The sequence below is a fragment of the Verruconis gallopava genome, assembly GCF_000836295.1.
Source record: "Verruconis gallopava strain CBS 43764 unplaced genomic scaffold supercont1.26, whole genome shotgun sequence".
In the NCBI taxonomy this organism is placed as follows: Eukaryota; Fungi; Ascomycota; class Dothideomycetes; order Venturiales; family Sympoventuriaceae; genus Verruconis; species Verruconis gallopava.
Genome location: NW_015622162.1, coordinates 298,216 through 314,492, shown reverse-complemented (window position 1 = coordinate 314,492; position 16,277 = coordinate 298,216). Strand labels below are relative to the sequence as shown.

Genomic DNA, 16,277 nt, shown 5'->3' with positions numbered 1-16,277 from the left:
AGCTCAAATTGCTCCTTAGTGTGCTGGTGCATTGTTCTTTAATCAGGTGAGCTAGCGCTACGAAATAATCACATGCGCTCTACCTACTTGGAATACATAGCCATAGCCCTCTCTGGGTCGGCTAGATCGTGTTGGTTGGGATAGCTGTGTTGAGCAGACATTGGTTCAGAATATTGGCCGTGGATGTATACGTCGTTTGTGTGAGCGACAGATCCCATAGTTTGTGATAAGATGGACGATGGCAAACCACCACTATCGCGTGCGATTTTGGGCGGCAGCAAGCGCTATATATGCGTTTTGAGAGACGAACGTAATGTACGAGAGAAGGGCTAGCGGTGATAAACTTGGAAGCAGTGATCCAGAACGCTCAGGCTGAGATCTGCTCGCGGTATATAATTCCAGGCCGCCCACCACCTAAGGACAAAGAGTACCCTGAAAGTCTCTGTACCCTACTCCAGTGTGCCCGCGCCTTGCCATCAGCGGCAACAGATCGACGCCACGCCCAGACTACTGCATCATGTTGGATCTTTTGATCCCGCCTCGCCTGTTAGGATCGTCGTCATCGTACGAACATCATTGGCGGCACTTAAGGTGATTGCCAAAGGCATTACCATCCCCGTGCTAGAAATTTCAACGGCATGTCGAAATACGGGACTTGGAGAGCCCGCAGAGATCGGCGCTGGTGAAGTCAGTTTTTTCGCGCCTAGTCCGCTCTCCTCCCGCTAGGATGGGCAATTCAATGGACCTGGACTTTTCAACATTTGCCATGGACCCTGAAGCCCGTAAGGCAAGGCCACTGCACGGTTGCAATAGTTTGTCGAGACATAGTAAAGCCGCTGTTGATCTCCCTCCGTCACGATAACCGCATCGTCCCATCGAGTGAACGGTCTTCCAGTAGCACGGAGGCTAATGTCAAGGTGCACTGGAAAGGCGACGCACCGCACTTTCTTCTACGCGCTGTAGCGATTTGGAGGCACGCTTGGTTCGCCAGCTCAAGTTTGCCACGGAATGAAGTCACACGGTTCGGTTGAGCAGAAGAATGGTTTGGACAGACGTTGGTCAGGGTCTGGAAATGCCCCGGTCGAACAAAGCTTGGCTAAGCCAAATGACGTTTTGGCGTCGCCTCCTGGTCGTCGCACAAACGACGACACAATTCGCGGACGGGAGAGGAACAGAGTGTTGATATGTCCCAGCGCAGCATTCGTATACGGGGAACAGTATCATCTAGAAGGTTTCCATCAGCCGCGTTGGCGACACCTGGTTTCTCATTTGACGTCCGACGCAGCCGAGGTACTGCAGGCGAGATGCTAGTGCCACGCGATTCACAGTTGATAGACGTAAATCATCCATTGTCGAGCCTCAGGTAAGGATAGCAGCTACTCGCTCGTCTCCAGGTTGTACGGAGATCTCTTCAGATGCCAGCTGGAGTCGAAGAGCCTTCGTGTGCAACCGCGCGGGCCACTGCATGACAGCTATACAGTACAGCACTATGCTGGCCGAGGAAAGTAAGCAATTGGCCGAGAACTACGTCACGGGTTGTTCAGAGTTGCCTCCGATGGGGCGGCCACCCTTACATATTTCAGACAACATGCCACGCTATGGGCAACTGTGGCAACGATTCCCCAATCTTGGGACGTCCGCAAAGACGCTTTGTATCCCTTGCTTCAGTTCAATTTCTCGATGTAGGATTACTCAGGCTAGTTATTCGTGGACAGCCCTGCTGTAGCAATTGAGATGAACGTGCTAGCTGTGAGGCGCTCGGTTGGCGGGCTTTTTCTTACGAAACAATGAGTCGCCCGTAGCGAACAATGACAAAATATTGGCCAGTAGCGCATGGCTGGGTGGGAATACTGTAGAATGCACTAGGAAGCTGGCCTAGTGGAAGCGGATCCTGGCTGCCGCTCGACTGGCGAATCTCCTCACGTCCATCGACGTCACAGGATCAGCCTTGACATCAGCCTACTGTAGCTCTCAGTGTTCGCAAGCCAGGGCCCTCTGTCGCTTGGGCCAGTAGCTGCGTCAGAGGACCATTTTCCGACCTATGTTGGAGGTTTTTTTTTTGTGAAAAGCATTGGATCATGTCAGCTTCACTGACCAGGACAAATCCTCTACGATTCTTCGGTTGTGCTGGTGGCGACCGTGCTCATCGATACGTCGTGATCGTCGCATGAAGACCAAAAGCACTGGTCGTCGGGTTTCATGGCAGGTTTAGACGATGACGCTACGCCCGACGGTTACCGTTCGCATCCCCTTCCATGCAAGCTCAACTATATCCTGTTAGCGCAGTAGCACCATCTGGTATATATTTACGTACAGTGAAGGACGATTTTTCTCCACAAGGGGGCACGAATGAAGCAGACATCGTTGCTCTCTCAGCCGTCATCTCCACGTAGTGCACGACTTCCAGCGTAATATACCCGCAGCCCTTCTCTGAAGAAGAAGAAAGAAAGAGGATGGAAAAAAGAGATAAGAAGAAACCTGGCGGGCTCATCCTTGAGCCATGTACGAGCACGAACGTAGAGTCCCCCCAGCTCCAGAAAAAAAAATCATCTCGTATCAGTCGCACACGGGGGCAGAAAGATAGAACCAACCCGTTTGCCTAAAGCAACTCAGTGTACCCTTCGTGACGTCGCCCAATGCTCTCCCCGGGCGACGGACCAACCACCGCTCTACACAAAACACACACACAGACGCGCACAAGTGCCCATCCCGGCGCCATCAGCGCGCTCGCCGCCCCTCCCCCACTTGGCCTCGAGATGCTCGCCACATGGGCCCTGCATCGTGACGCTTTCGCACGCCGGACGCGGCCGAAAGGAGTAGGAAGATGCTTGGAAGTCAGGCCGGGGACGACGAGATGGGATGGATTAGCGGTGTTGCCCGGGCATGGCATGCGCACGATTGGACGAGCAGCGTAAGGAGAAAAGGGCAGTAGAATAGGATGGGGAAAAAAAAAAAGAAAAGAAAAGCGGAGGGGAAGGTCCATCTGTCCGTCCCGAGGCGAGGCTGCTGGCCTTTCCCGCCGCCAACCTGAAAAAAACCATCAGGTTTACAAAGCACTTCCCCACGATCTGATTTGACTCGAGGCCTTGGGTCTCTCTCAAGCACGACTGGCGACTCGTAGTGGGCTGGTCACGTAAAGACAACGGTCTGAGGTGCTGGCTTGCCGACATGTTCGAAATGCGTTTGCGTCATGGGCGACTCTGAAAACAAGAAAGGCGTACTATTTGAATATTCTGCCTCGGACATGGTGGGCATCCTATGCCGGAGCACAAAGGTAGCGCCAGCCGCGCTGATGCTGCGGTGAAACTGTCGTCAGTATTCGTACAATGCTTGTGGATCCTCTTATACGATCTTTTCTTGATCGAGCACCTCCTGCCCATTACTCTTCAGCCTTCACATTAGTGCCCGCCTCCGGCTCGCCTGGACTCATCACTCCCTCATCGTCATCGCTCGACTCTTCGCTCTGCCGCTTAGGCTGGAAGCTGAACACCTCCTCCGGACCGCTCCCACTACCGCTAGCCTCAGCACGATCGACAGTATCCTCAAAGAGCCTCTCGGCGTCTTGTTGCTCTCTTCTCTCTTCCTCCTCGTCCGTCCCGGCATCGACGTCGTAATCGCTGAACCCATCGCTCTTGTTATCATCCTTGTCCGTGACCGCGACTGCAGGACGTTTCTTGCGCTCAAAGTCTTGCGCGTGTGCTGTGTGGAGCAGGTTGCCCACATAGCTGAGTCCCCATATCAACGGACTGGGCTCGGTGTTTGAACGCGACTTCCGCCTCCGTGGCCGAACCGTAGTCGTGCTGTCTTGGGTGCGCTGTCGCTCGAGATCCACGCCTGTGGAGCGTGTTCGCGAAAGACTGGGCGAGATTCTGAGACCCTGTCTCCTTTGCTCTTCCTCTCTCGCCTCCCTCTCTTCGTCCTCCGCCGTCTCCTCCGCTTCCACGATCGTCCCTTCTCCTTCAGCACCTTCGGGGATCTTCTTGATCTTGTAAGGAAGCGGCACGTCTCTACTGGCTCTGAAGCGGCCAACATTTGTGCAATGCTCGTTCTCGACTCTGAAGATGGTCCAGACACCACGACGGAAGACCTCGCTCAAGGAAACGACAAAGGACAGAGTGGCCGAGTGCTGCACATCGTTTGCGTAGATGGCGTAAAAAATCCAGTTGAATCTTAGTATAGGGTCGATGATCATGGCAACATAGTACATCCACACTTGCTTGAAGGCCAGATGATCGCGTAAGAATCTGTAGTGCGAGTATGGGTCTAGAAGAGACCAGTCCATGACGAGGTCCCAAATACCTAGGAGGGAGGACAACAAAGGTCAGAGGCAGGTGCTTATCAACGGATGAGCGGGGGGCACAAGACTTACTGCAATAGACGGCATTGACGGTGGCAAAGAAGATGAATAGCGCCTTCAGCTCGAAAGTCTTGTCCATTCTCCACAGGCTCAGGCTCATGTAATAACAAATCGTCGCTGTGTATTTTCCACAGTTGGCCAGGTGGGGAAAGGCATTCTTCGTGTCGCGGTAACGCCTCAAGCACTGCAGCGCACGCCACACGCCAGGCAGGGTGCTGAAGAAGCCAAGCAGTCTCGAGTTGTTACTGTTGCATTGGGCAGGGTTGGCAAAGCTTGCATGTCCCGGCGCGAGGTGCGCATACAGACAAAAGAACAGCTCGATGTTGCCCATTGCGTACGTCTGCGAGCAGAACATGTCGCCCAGGAAGAAGTCACGGAACTCGACAGGGTACAGACCAGAGAAGAAGAGGCGCCACAGCGCGGTGAGGAACCACCATCTCGCCCGATGGTAGAGTATGGGCAGCGGATTGAACAGCAGAACAAAGGTGACGCCGACGAGGATGACGGGATAATAGATGAACATCTGGGAAGTTCCGTACTGAGAGAAGTTTATCCAGACGAAGAAGCCGAGAAGGAAAAGGAGGAACGAGGGAAGCTCAGCGAGCTGGCGCCAGTCGAGATTGTGGCGGCTGTCGAACTCAAATACGAAGGCGTAATTCACCTTTGCCATAGTCCAGAATCGGCAGTCGAAGACGAAGAAGAGCATGAGTAGCAGCATGAGGAAGTATCCGCCGTAAATCTAATAGTCACACCTCAAGTCAGTGATGAAGACCCTTTTTAGTTGAGTGTGCTAGGTTTACTTGAGGAGGGTCGTCCAAGCTGAAATATGAAAAGGAGGATACGAACCTGGAGTAGATAGCTGGTGTTCAATCTCAGCACCTGGTCGTGGCCGTATATGATCTGGCCGGCGTAGACGAGGCCTTCGACGGCAAAGACCAAACCCGCAGCAATATACAGGCCTGTCCTGAATACGACGCCGGTGAAGTCGACCGACTGCGTCGTCTTCTGTCTCAGCTTGCCGGCGGCGACCTTGTGATTGCCGCCCTCAAAGTAGCGGGCGTACAGGTCCTCGACGGCGCGGATGTGGCAGTCGACGACGTCGCTCGTGACAAAGTAAGCGTGGTTGACCTTCTCGTTCATGTACCGCAGACTGGGCCTCGCGTTGACGGCCTTGTCGTACTTCTTGTTGATCTTGCGAAACGCCTTGCGATTCAGCAGCGCGTAGCTCTTCAGAAGCTCCAGGCCGCGGTAGTACTCCTGCATGGCCAGCTTTAGCTTCCGCTTCGCTGTCCGGTAGGGGATCCGTGTGTGCTGCTTCCTGCGGACGTAGTCTCGGTTCCAATCTTCCGGGTTCCCGCCCTCGAGCACCTGCGGCGTGCCCAACGTCGCCATAGCCTTGGATTTTTTCCCAAACTTGCCATGCTTAGCAGCGGTGAGTGCCTCATCCAGTTTGTGGAGCCACGAGTCTGTCTTTGCAAGCAAGAAACCGTTCCCCTTACCGTCGTTGCCGTTGCCTTCGGAGGCCTTCGCAGCCTTTCTAGACTCCATGCGCGCCTTGACCAGCTCCTCGATTCGCCGATCGCGCATGATGTGCAGCTGCTGTCGAAGAACTTCCAAACGTTTGGTCGCCTCGTCCTCCTTGAGCTTGTAGAACGACTCCACCTTCTCCAGCTCGAGATCGAGGAAGTTGAAGAACTCGGCCTGGCGCAGGTCCAGCTCGCGATACGCCTCGAGCGGAAGGTCGACCGGAGAGGGCGTGCTCGGTGCGCCTAGCGAAAGCAGCCGCTTCATCACCGGCCGCGACGGGCCCTCGGATGCGCCGTACGGAAGCGAATTGACCCGCCGAGGGCTGAATATGCTTCTATGCCTGATGCTAAGCGGTGTCTTGCGTGCTGGTTGCCTCGTCTTGCCAGCCTCGTACGGCGTTGACCCCACCACATCGTCCTGGCCGACCTCCTCGACGCCCTTCAGCAGCTGCGGCTCGCTCGTCGTCGTAGTCAGCGGAGGCTCGTCTGCCGTTGGCGTCGTGGTACGCAGCGCGGGGCCCGGAAGATTCAGACTAGGGGGGCCGCGACCTCTCAGACTGTGCGACGCAGCATCGTCGCGAGGCGGGCTGCCGATGATGCTGCCATATCTCGTCAGTCCTCGCTCCGTGTACGTGTGGTGCAAAGTGCTTTCAAAATCATGCTTGAGGGGTGTAGTCTCAGCTGCGTCGTGGTCGTCGCCTTGATGCGCGGCGTCGCTGGGTCTACTGCGAGCACGGTACAAGGGAGTCAAGTACCCTATGCCATCTCTGCCGCCGCTGTGGTTGCTGCTCCGGGTGCGCACCGGGGCGATGTCCTTTGGCGCGGACGACGTATGCTGGTGCGAGGGCGTGTTCCCCTGTACAGTCTGCGCATCGTGCGGAGTGTGCAAAGGTCGCGAGCCTCCTCTGCTTAGGTACGAGTACTGGGGAGCGGCGTCCCTGCGGCTTGAAACAGTGTTTCCGCGTCCGAGTCGTCTCGGTGTGAGAGGGTTGCTGCTCTGCGCCGTCCTCAATGCCCGCTGGATTGCTTTGATCTTCTTCTTCCCGAGCTGGTTCACGATGACAGTCAGCCGTCCTGCCCAACCGCAGCAGATGCGACACAAGTCCAAAGGCGCAAAGGGAGCATGCCTACCTTATAGTCCAGGTACTTGATCCTCCATTCCGGCACAAGTTCGTGCTCGAGCTCCCTGTGCGCGTCGTGTCAGCATCTTTGCCCACTCGGCAGCTGGTCATGTGCATGAATCAGACAAGATAACGTACTTTGCAAACTTCATCGCCTACACAGCCAATGCCCAATGGCACGCCACGACAAGCTCGCTCGGTCGCTCAAACGACAGAACGGTGGCTCGATGTGTGTACAATGGTGCCCCACACGTTCATCACCAAGACAAGGCGTGGCCGAAGGGGATTTTTTTTTTCTATCACGGCTCTGGCGCTCCAACCAGCGTCACAGTGGAATTCGCTGGGGCTTCCCGTCGCGCTGGCCTCGGACCCAAGCCCAAAATGGAGACGGTGGAGACGAAAGCTGATTCCGATCGCGGATGGCGTCCGAGGAGGCAAATGACGTAATGAAAAGCCAAGCTGGTGTTTCGAAGTCAATGTTCAGGCCTTTCGCATGATGCAAGTGGTGGGCGGATGTGGGTGTTGTGTATGCGTGCATAAGTGTTGGGTGACAGAAACTGCTTCTGCTGGCTGGGTGCTTTCTGTCGGCAGATGGCAACTGTCCAGCAGCGGCACCATTCGCAGACCAGATCGCTGCAGAGATTGATTCGGAGCAGCACCAATAGGGCGGCCATTGTTCATTACCACTCGACACAGGAGACGCTCGCCTGGATTCGTCTCGGCGTCTCGTCTTGGGTTCTCGTGCAATGGACGTTTATGCTGCACACACGTGGTCAAGGGTCCAGGCCCGTGAGAACAATCGTTTGCGGGGTAGCGAAGAGGAGAAAACGTGGGAACATTGTTCTATCAGACGGTGCTGGCTTTGAAACGTCTTTGTGTTTGGCTGTTTTATTGTTCGGTAGTGTGTGTGTGTGTTTGTTTATTTGCTTCACGACCGCATTGGCTGGATCCTGGGCACATAGATGCGACTTCTAAGGAAAACGGCCATCTGGTTGATCTGACCTAGTAGATCGATACACGGGTGTTCTTCACACGATCGTCGTCACTCGAGGGGCGAATGCGAACTTGTCGATGATTGTACGGCAGGAAACAGCTTTTTTCACGTTGACCGAGCATCCAATGCAGCAGGCACTTTTCGCGGTTGCTTGCAGGCAGATTTGCACAAAGATTCTCAGATTTGACGAGGAAATTTTTTTTTCATTTATTGTTCATTTCTCATCTCGTAGCTATCGCTCACAATGGTCGTTGTGACGACGTGAAACGTGTCGACCAAGGCCCGACTACGACCGTCTACCAGCGGTCTTCTCCATACTCCCGTCGCAGCCTCTCGTGTGGTCGATGTCTCTCGGGGTCATACTCGTCATGGCGACCGTAGTGGTCGTCATACATGCGCTCCGCCGACTCGCGGGCATGTCGCTTGGCCTTCTCGCGGTCGATGAAATCAGCGCCCTTGGTCTCGGCAAGGCGATCGACCTCTGCGCCGGCAAAGCCAGCGAGCAGCTCCTTGGCGAAGGCGTGGTTGACGGTCTTGCCTGTAGTGCGTCGGTACGTAAGCACGTGTCACATTCCACATCGGAACGATACGATACATTGCATGGACGGAGCGGAGGAGGGGCCGTGGAATGGTTTATGAAAGGGCAGGGCACGTACCCTCCTTGCGCTGGTGATCCTCAAACATCTTCATGGCACCGAAGGCGGCAGCACCGCCTAGCAGCTCGTGACCGAACGATGCCTCGTGTGGTTCGGCCGACTGGTAGTTCTGGTACGCATCGTGAGACTCGTCTATGCACGTGTTAGCGAGCGTCGTCCTTCCGTCGTTGTATCTCAATCCAAGGTCTCGTCACGATAGCAGCCGCGACCAGCCCACACAGCGCGAAGTCATGAGCAAAGGATGGGACGACTCTCGAGCGTGCTTGCCCATGAGCGATGAAGAGCGTCCATCAAATTTCCTTGGTGTTGGACTTCGCGACGCATAGGATTGTGCAAGGGACAAGCGGACATACCCCAACCGTAAGCCATGATGACAGCTGTTGTAAGGCGCGGAAGTGTCTTGGAAGTGAACCTGTGTGGATTTTGAAGCTGGTCGAGGGCGTCGAACAGGCAGCAGATGTAGTGAATTGGTGATAGAAGGCGTTGGAAAAGCAGTGAAAGGGAAGTCGTTCGACCCCACCGGCGGGAACTGGTCAGGGCCTTTATATACGTGTCGTACTTCGGAGCGGATAGCTCTCAGCGGCGCTACCCGGCGGGCCCAACACCCTGCGTCATCTCGGTACCTGCAATCAAAATCGAACGTTCAGCTGCTCAGGGATCGCATTACGATGCAGGCCATGCATCAGAAGCCTGCCATGGCCCACCTCAGAGGCGAGCTTTGCCCTGCCTCCGCTCCAGCAGAGCTCCCGCTTTGACGCGGCCAAGCAAAAGGACGGCCGTAGTCTCGCGGTCCCAAGAAAAGCTAAGCTGAGCCTAAGGACAAGCCAGCGCAAAGAAAAGCCCCGCAGTAGCGGTGCTCTCACGTCACCGCCGCCGTCGAGTCTGCCGTGGACGAAGGCAGCTGCGTACGCGTGGAAGAGAAGAGCTTGGATTGCATCCTCGAGCCCCCCCTCAGCGCGGCATCCTCGTCATGGCCCGTCGAGCCACAAAAAGAGAAGGTATGCGGTGTAGCCTTCAGTCGTCGGACGGCGACACGCGATGGACGACGGGAATTTGCTCAGCGCCGGCGCTGGTGAGGGGCAGATCAGGAGCAGGAACGGATCAAACAAGGCGCAGCAAATCAGGCACAGCGAAGACACACGCCAGCCAAACCAACCGCAAAGCAGCGCAAAACAACCACATAATGAGAATCGACCGCCCCTGGCCTGCCCAGGGCTGCTCGTGGCGGGTCAGATCCTCATGCAGGGCTAAGCGGCTAAGCTTTCAACAAGCTCATTTGTCCACTTTCGTCTTGGCTGGTCTGGACCGAGTGCGAGCGCCCACACTGCACGAATACAAGACCTGTACATCATCCCCGCCTGTGTGCGTGGCAGTGGAGGCTGTGCATGAAAAACAGTCCTTCCAAGGCCGGGCATCGTCGTAGGACTGCGACTTTCTGTATCGCAAGGCGGCATGATGAGCAGAGCAACCATGTCACTACAAATGGAGGCATTGGCCAGTCCCACTCTGTGCCAACGTTCTTCATCGCTGTGCCACTCGTTCGGCGTGGCTTTGTAGATAGACACGTTCCCACCCTCAGACCCGCTAGGCGCGGTTTCGCTTCTCAGCGAAGGCCCAGGTTCTTTGGGGGGCCAGGATGTTGTACAAAACGTGATGACGATCCTGGGAATGATCCAGGTACCAAGAACTGATCTCCGACGACTGTCAGAGCTGCCGTTCTTTTGTTCTGTGCCCGCCCGGAAAGACGCCAGGAACCGTGCCGGATGACACACCGCGCCTGGCCCTCTTTCATCCCTGATGAGCACTGCGAAGCGCACTCCACATCGGCCTCGCGTTTCGTGAAACACGGCGCCTTATGCTCGAGGAAGCTGTTCATTTTCCGCCGACTTGGTGTCTGGGCTCGTCGGCAACGCAAACACGATGCGTTCTCGACTTCACAGCGGATCCAGACAGGTCGTCCGCATCTCGTCAGAACTAAAAGACACAGCGGTTGCACGGTTTGCAAATTAGAGCCATTGCATTCTTTTGGTGCACCATGAACAGCTGGCTTTGGTAACAGATCTATGGGTAACAGCCCCGCATCAAGACCTGAAGCTCGTAGTTCTGTCTCTTGAACAGCGCTTTGATGGCCCTGCAGTCTTCCTACACGCGTAGACAACACCGCACAGCGCATATAAAAGACAAGACGCCCTGTGATTTCATTTTGATGAATTGTCATGTCCAGCACACGTCCATTATTCATTCCACTGCCGCTAAAATCCATTGCATAGCCGACATGAGTATGAGCAGCCAAATTGGCTGCTGATAAAAATGCAACAATTGATTTCATCCCCGCCAAAGTCCTTCACATTTCTCAAAAGGTCATCCAGGTCACTCACAGCCACTTGGTCATTATCCCACAAGAGCTCTGGCATCATCGAAACTAGATCTTCGAACTGTATGAGATGGCAAAGTCAGCATATGGTACCCAGATTACACACGGGAGGCTTCACGCACCGCGGTAGACCCCGGGGCAAGTCATGCTCCAGAGTTGCCGGAAAATTTGGCGCTCGTTTCTGAAGAAAAGCCTGCACTCCCTCCTTGAGATCTCTGTTGGAAGGACAAGGTCTCCAGTCAGCCATAATTTCTTTGACTGTGAGACTCATCAAATCAGTTCGGGGGAACAAAGTAGCTCACTTTCCACTATAAAGGGTGCTAAGCACTTCGGTCTCCATCTTCTTGGACGATTCCAGCGTGTCGTTTCCTTGAAGGAGCATCTCACGGCACGCGTATCCCGCGACCAAGGACACGTTCTGGGACACGTCCTCGGCAATCTCAATGGCGCGCTTGACCGTTGCTTCGGGGGTGTCCAAGGTCTCTGCGATGATGCCCTCCAGCCTCCGATCGTTCGCTTTGAGAATCGCCCCAGTCGTAGCAAGATACGTCGCCGTGCTCAGGCCAACCATGCGCGGGAGATAGAACGTGCTTCCAGCCTCAAGAACGAGCCCTCGCTTTGCGAAGATGAAGCCGATTTTGGCGTCCTTGTACGCAACGCGAATGCTGAATGGCAGCGTGAGCGTGATGCCAATTCCAACGGCGGCGCCGTTGATGGCCGCGATGGTCGGCTTGCGGATGTGACCGAGCGCTCCCGACAGATCTTTGCGCTCCTCGCTGCCGCCGCCGCCGCCGCCTCCGACGCCGAACTTACCGAACCCTTGCTCGAGGTCTGCGCCTGCGCAGAAGGTGCGCCCGTGTCCCGTGATGACAATCGCCTTGATCCGTGGATCCTTGTCCAGTAACTCGAACGTCGTAACTAGCTCGTCGGACATGACTCTGGTGAAGGCATTGTTGTTCTTGGGCCGGTACAGAGTCAGGACAACCACCGGCGTAACGGTGGGACTTGAAGCCGGATTGTGCGACAGCTTGAGCGTCGTCAGGTTATTGTCCGCGTACGCAGAGTAGGAAGAAGGGAATTGAGTCGCCATGATGAAATCGTTTCTGTATCACGCCGCCAGAATCTGACAGCAGGAGCTGTTGTTGTACTTTAGAAAAGCAGTGGATTCAAGCCACGCTGCAGACGGCCGTCTTGAATTCGACCCCCATCCCTCCGTCTTAAACCATTCGTACGGCGCACATATTCATATTTGAGGTCGTGGCGTGTAAGCGGAGTTGCAGCGGGCTTCCTCGGTAACCCCAATATCCATGCCGGATATCTCTGCTGAGCTGGAATGGCCGAATCAAATAGCCCACAGCCAATGTTCAAGGCTTTCCAGTCTGGTTCTCCAGAGGCTATGGCTGACGCTGAGGGATTTCTATCGCCAAGTCCGCCGTACTCAAGATTCATATTTGGGATCAAGCTGGCGTGCCAGCTGCCAAATTGCTTCGTGTTCTCTGATTTCGCTTAGCGTGACCTGATGATCTTGGGCAGGACACCTCTGGCAAACTTTCTTTCCTCACCAGGACTAAACATACAGCTCAAAGGGGAAAAACAAACCAGTTTTTCTCTCCATCGGTCTCCGACAGACCTTTCTCCATGTACAACCGATGTTTTTGCTCGTCTCCTCATGCCCCTGTGACAGGACGTGCAGATTCCTTTTGAAGTTTGCTCTTTTCACCAGCCTAGTGAGACAAAGCGTCCAGGAGGAACATGTAGTCCTAGATTATACACGCACATGTCTCCGAAGCGGCAGCGACGTCGTTTGCGGTTACACGATTTCTCACCTGTATTTATTTTAACCGTTGGATCGCCAATGCCACCACTGCACCTCCTTCGTACCACCCCGGCAGGTAGGTCAAAAGGAATCTAACCCACCTTACAACGCACGAGTCGACAAGCATCATTCTTCAAATCTTGCCTTTCGTTAACTTACGTTGACGACCTGTTTACGAAGCAGTCAGAAGGGATCGCGACGTTCGCCGATGCCAACGCGGATTGTACCAGATCCTCTGCAGCGAACACTTCATCCGAAAGACTACACATCGACCTCACCACCTGGTTAGATTCTCGACCGAATACGACCTGAGAGGTCGCGCAGCTCGCCACCTTTCATGCAAGCCTGAAGCGGGCTGTTCATAGCCGTGGGCGCTGTTTCAAAACGCCCTTTCTAGCCCTACGGTGTAATCTCAGGGCCGAATCTTCAATACCCGCTTTGTATGCAAGAGGGCTATTTCGCGACGGTCATGGACAGCGAGCGTTCTCCGCAACTCATGTTTTCGCATGAATTATCACTGATGTAAGTTTGGATATGTAACTCTAGGAGGAAAAAACGGCCGAGGTGAACACTTCTCAAGCTTCGCGCCTGCAAGTCAAGAGGTCTGTTCAGTTCACACGAAGCCAATCACACTGCTGACCGCATTGCGCGGTCAATTCGTGAAAGCTAATGGACAAAAATCTCCCCATGAGCGAGAGCATAGACGTAAGGAAATAACAAGGATCGTGTGCTGCGTATACTAATCGTCGGGGAAAATGTGACATTTGTTTTTCATTCTACAAGATTAGCCAGTGCCAAGCGGATCTTGAACAGAAATCGTCCACGTAAGAAGACGTCGCCCCCAACAGATCCGCGTTTTGAGCAATGTCTTGAGACACGGAACAAGCGCCATGGCTATCCATGACCACTCGCTTAAGTCGAGGCAAGGAGCATCCTAAATATTTTTCTAAAATGTCACAAAAGGATTGTGCAAGAAGCGTCTTGTGCAAATTAAATCATTGCTAGGTGAGATGGAAGCAACCCATAGACTTCTTTATTCAGATCAAATTGGCCAAAACGGTGGAAAGGACACGCCATCAATCGTCAAATTCAGACTGAGTAAGGATCTGTACAATATGTATGTTTCGTTTCATGTTCAGAGTCGTGCATGTTTCGAGCGTACAAATCCCGGGAGCAGACGACGCTACAGAGGTCCGATGCTCGCGGGAAACTCTCTCAATGGAAGTGCAGCGGCGTCACCACTTCATTCCGCTGCGGCGTGCAGCCTCAGTTTAACACCGTCCATTGGTCTCCCCGTCAATGTCAAGAACCAAGGGATGGGTTCGTCGCCGTGCGCGGAACCGTCAAGTTTATCGAACTTCTGCAGCATCCGTACGGTCACGTAGCCGGCCTCCGTAAGCGCAAACTGCTGTCCAAGGCAGATTCTGGAAAGCGATTAGCGGAAGATGGAAAATGGTTTTGGCAACCACCGTTGCGCGGACATACCTTGGACCTCCGTTGAACGGCAAGTACTCGAACCCAGGCTTCTTGTTCTCCCACCGTTCAGGCTTAAACTCGTCCGCGTCGGGTCCCCAGAATTCAGGCGTGCGCATCGTCGCGAAGACTGAGTAGTTCACCTCTGTGCCCTTGGGGACAAATAGTGGTGACATGCCATCCGGACCGCCGCCTCGAGGTAGGGTAGTGTCAACGACGCTGCGCCTACTGTTCAGCGGCACTGAAGGATACAGCCTCAGGGTCTCGTTGAGACACCATTGCAAGTATTGACAGGATTTCAAGCTGGAGAAGCTGAGCTTGCTCTCGTCAGTACCAAAGTCATTCAGAATCGTGTCGCGCAGCTTGTTGAACTTGGCAGGTTCCTTGGACAGAACCCGGAACAAGAAGGACAGTAATCCGGCTGTGGTATCGCGACCTGCGACAAGGATCGACAGCAGCTGATCTCGTATCTCTATCGGGTCCTTGGTCGCCTGAGCGAGTTGCTCGAGGAAGATGTACTTCTCCTTCTCGCCGCTCTCTAGCTTCTTCTCCGAGTCATGCGCGAGCGCTTTCTGCACAAAGCGATCGATGTACTCGTGGACCGTCTTGCAGTAATCGCGGTATTGCTTGGTCAGATACAGCGAATAAAAGTCGTTCAAACGGAAGGCGCGCGCTATACAGTCTTGGCTTTGCTCGAATGCAGTCACGAAAGCGGCATGCTTCTGCCACTCAGTCTGGTCAGCGCCGGGCAGTGCGGCAAGTTGCGTGCCTACGCTCTCTCCGAACAGAAACTCCGTGGCGGAGTCAACGGTGAGTCGGAAAAACAACGGGATCAAGTCAATTACGTCGGTCCAGCCGTCGCTGCCTACTGGCATAGCCTTGAACATGTGCTGCATGTGGACCTCCTCAAGTTCCAGGTCGCTGACCTGATTACGAGCGAATTGCGGGCGAAGCAGCGCACGCGAATGCTCCCACTGCCGCCCATCGGCAGAAAAGATGCCGGCGCCGAGCCTTTGTAGGTTTAGATCTGGAATGCAAGCAGAAGCGAGTCATAGGAGCTTACAGCGGCGAAAAGGTGCCATGTCGAATGGGACCCAACTCAAAGTCTTTGAACTGAGTGGCTAAAATAGCCTGGATGTTCTTCGGATCTCGCGTGACATAGAGCGGCAAACGAAGCAGCTGTGCGACGAACGTGTGGACAGGCCGTCCTTCTTGCCGCGAAACGGTGTCGAACCGCTCAAGGACGTGTTGCGGCAGGTAGCCGGTAGAATTCGCCTTGAAGAGGTTCGCCACGGGAATGATACCCAAAGGATCGGGCGATGGGAAAGTGGGTGCTGGCTTGCAGCCCAGCTGGCGTGCTTTTCTGGCATTTCTGGCATTTCTCAAGACGAAGAAGAGCAACTTGTAGCACAAGTAGGAGGGGATGGCTAGGAAAGGAAGCAGAAGTGGGTTCATGACCAAGCGTGCGAGCGGGGCTGAGCGGAGAGCCATGGCGAAGGGGTTTGAATGAAGAACGGCTACAATCTTTCGCATGCGATTAATATACTGATTTGTGAGACATCGAAACACGAGTTCGAGACGCCCCCAAAAGCTTCCGATGGTGGGCAACGTAAGCAGTAATGGCCGCTTGAGGGACAGGGGAACTTGGCGTTTCTGGCACGCCTACAAGGATACCGAGGATCTTGGAGGCTCGAAACAACACATCCTACCTTCGAATTGCTGTTGAAAACGGCCAAATCAGATGTGAGTCCGAGATGGTGCGGGGATATGCAATCGAGTGACGAAACAGAAGCAATGTCCTCCAGGACGAACTTCCTGACGGGGAATAAGCTCATTTTAGACTCCCTTTAACCTTTTTCGATTCTAGGCATCGTTGCCGATGCAGTCCGTCGGGCCGTGGCTGCTCTTCCGTTCGCACGGCTTGATGTCGTTTCTCGCGTCCTCCATATCGTGTTCAGAT

General features: G+C 54.5%; 4 protein-coding genes across 5 annotated transcripts; all 4 read right to left on the bottom strand.

The window, feature by feature from the left end:
• Positions 1-3,207: 3,207 nt before the first annotated feature.
• Positions 3,208-7,276, bottom strand: PV09_07059. Of its 2 annotated transcripts, XM_016360779.1 has the most exons (6): positions 7,143-7,276; positions 7,015-7,069; positions 6,639-6,931; positions 5,204-6,482; positions 4,370-5,096; positions 3,208-4,299 (listed from the first exon to the last, which is right to left on the bottom strand). In XM_016360779.1, exons 1-6 carry the CDS (start codon positions 7,154-7,156, stop codon positions 3,380-3,382), a joined length of 3,288 nt encoding a protein of 1,095 aa, XP_016211456.1. In that variant the 5' UTR covers positions 7,157-7,276; the 3' UTR covers positions 3,208-3,379. The 2 variants fall into 2 exon arrangements, with proteins under 2 accessions (XP_016211456.1, XP_016211455.1); XM_016360778.1 differs by having other exon boundaries at positions 5,204-6,931.
• Positions 7,277-8,180: 904 nt separating this feature from the next.
• On the bottom strand, positions 8,181-9,156 carry PV09_07058 (uncharacterized protein). The gene is made up of 3 exons (XM_016360777.1): positions 9,008-9,156; positions 8,655-8,786; positions 8,181-8,536 (listed from the first exon to the last, which is right to left on the bottom strand). Exons 1-3 carry the CDS (start codon positions 9,021-9,023, stop codon positions 8,295-8,297), a joined length of 390 nt encoding a protein of 129 aa, XP_016211454.1. The 5' UTR covers positions 9,024-9,156; the 3' UTR covers positions 8,181-8,294.
• A 1,656-nt stretch (positions 9,157-10,812) lies between these two features.
• PV09_07057 (uncharacterized protein) lies at positions 10,813-12,460 on the bottom strand. The gene is made up of 3 exons (XM_016360776.1): positions 11,331-12,460; positions 11,151-11,243; positions 10,813-11,089 (listed from the first exon to the last, which is right to left on the bottom strand). The coding sequence occupies exons 1-3, from the start codon at positions 12,116-12,118 to the stop codon at positions 11,077-11,079; spliced, it is 894 nt and encodes a 297-aa protein (XP_016211453.1). The 5' UTR covers positions 12,119-12,460; the 3' UTR covers positions 10,813-11,076.
• Positions 12,461-13,593: 1,133 nt separating this feature from the next.
• On the bottom strand, positions 13,594-16,070 carry PV09_07056 (uncharacterized protein). Its single transcript, XM_016360775.1, has 3 exons — positions 15,381-16,070; positions 14,330-15,328; positions 13,594-14,268 (listed from the first exon to the last, which is right to left on the bottom strand). The coding sequence occupies exons 1-3, from the start codon at positions 15,848-15,850 to the stop codon at positions 14,088-14,090; spliced, it is 1,650 nt and encodes a 549-aa protein (XP_016211452.1). The 5' UTR covers positions 15,851-16,070; the 3' UTR covers positions 13,594-14,087.
• Between the last annotated feature and the right edge of the window lie 207 nt (positions 16,071-16,277).

Excerpts from the sequence above, each read along its gene's own strand:
- PV09_07059 (XM_016360778.1), bottom strand. Across the intron at positions 5,097-5,203 it reads ACACCAGCTATCTACTCCAG|ATTTACGGCGGATACTTCCT; the intron begins GTTCGTATCCTC and ends TGTGACTATTAG. Across the intron at positions 4,300-4,369 it reads CGTCAATGCCGTCTATTGCA|GTATTTGGGACCTCGTCATG; the intron begins GTAAGTCTTGTG and ends CCTCCCTCCTAG.
- PV09_07058 (XM_016360777.1), bottom strand. Across the intron at positions 8,537-8,654 it reads GGATCACCAGCGCAAGGAGG|GCAAGACCGTCAACCACGCC; the intron begins GTACGTGCCCTG and ends GACGCACTACAG.
- PV09_07057 (XM_016360776.1), bottom strand. The coding sequence starts at position 12,118 with ATGGCGACTCAATTCCCTTCTTCCTACTCTGCGTACGCGGACAATAAC. Across the intron at positions 11,244-11,330 it reads AGCACCCTTTATAGTGGAAA|AGATCTCAAGGAGGGAGTGC; the intron begins GTGAGCTACTTT and ends TCCTTCCAACAG.
- PV09_07056 (XM_016360775.1), bottom strand. The coding sequence starts at position 15,850 with ATGCGAAAGATTGTAGCCGTTCTTCATTCAAACCCCTTCGCCATGGCT. Across the intron at positions 15,329-15,380 it reads CATGGCACCTTTTCGCCGCT|GCTCGGCGCCGGCATCTTTT; the intron begins GTAAGCTCCTAT and ends AAACCTACAAAG. Across the intron at positions 14,269-14,329 it reads CCGTTCAACGGAGGTCCAAG|AATCTGCCTTGGACAGCAGT; the intron begins GTATGTCCGCGC and ends ATCGCTTTCCAG.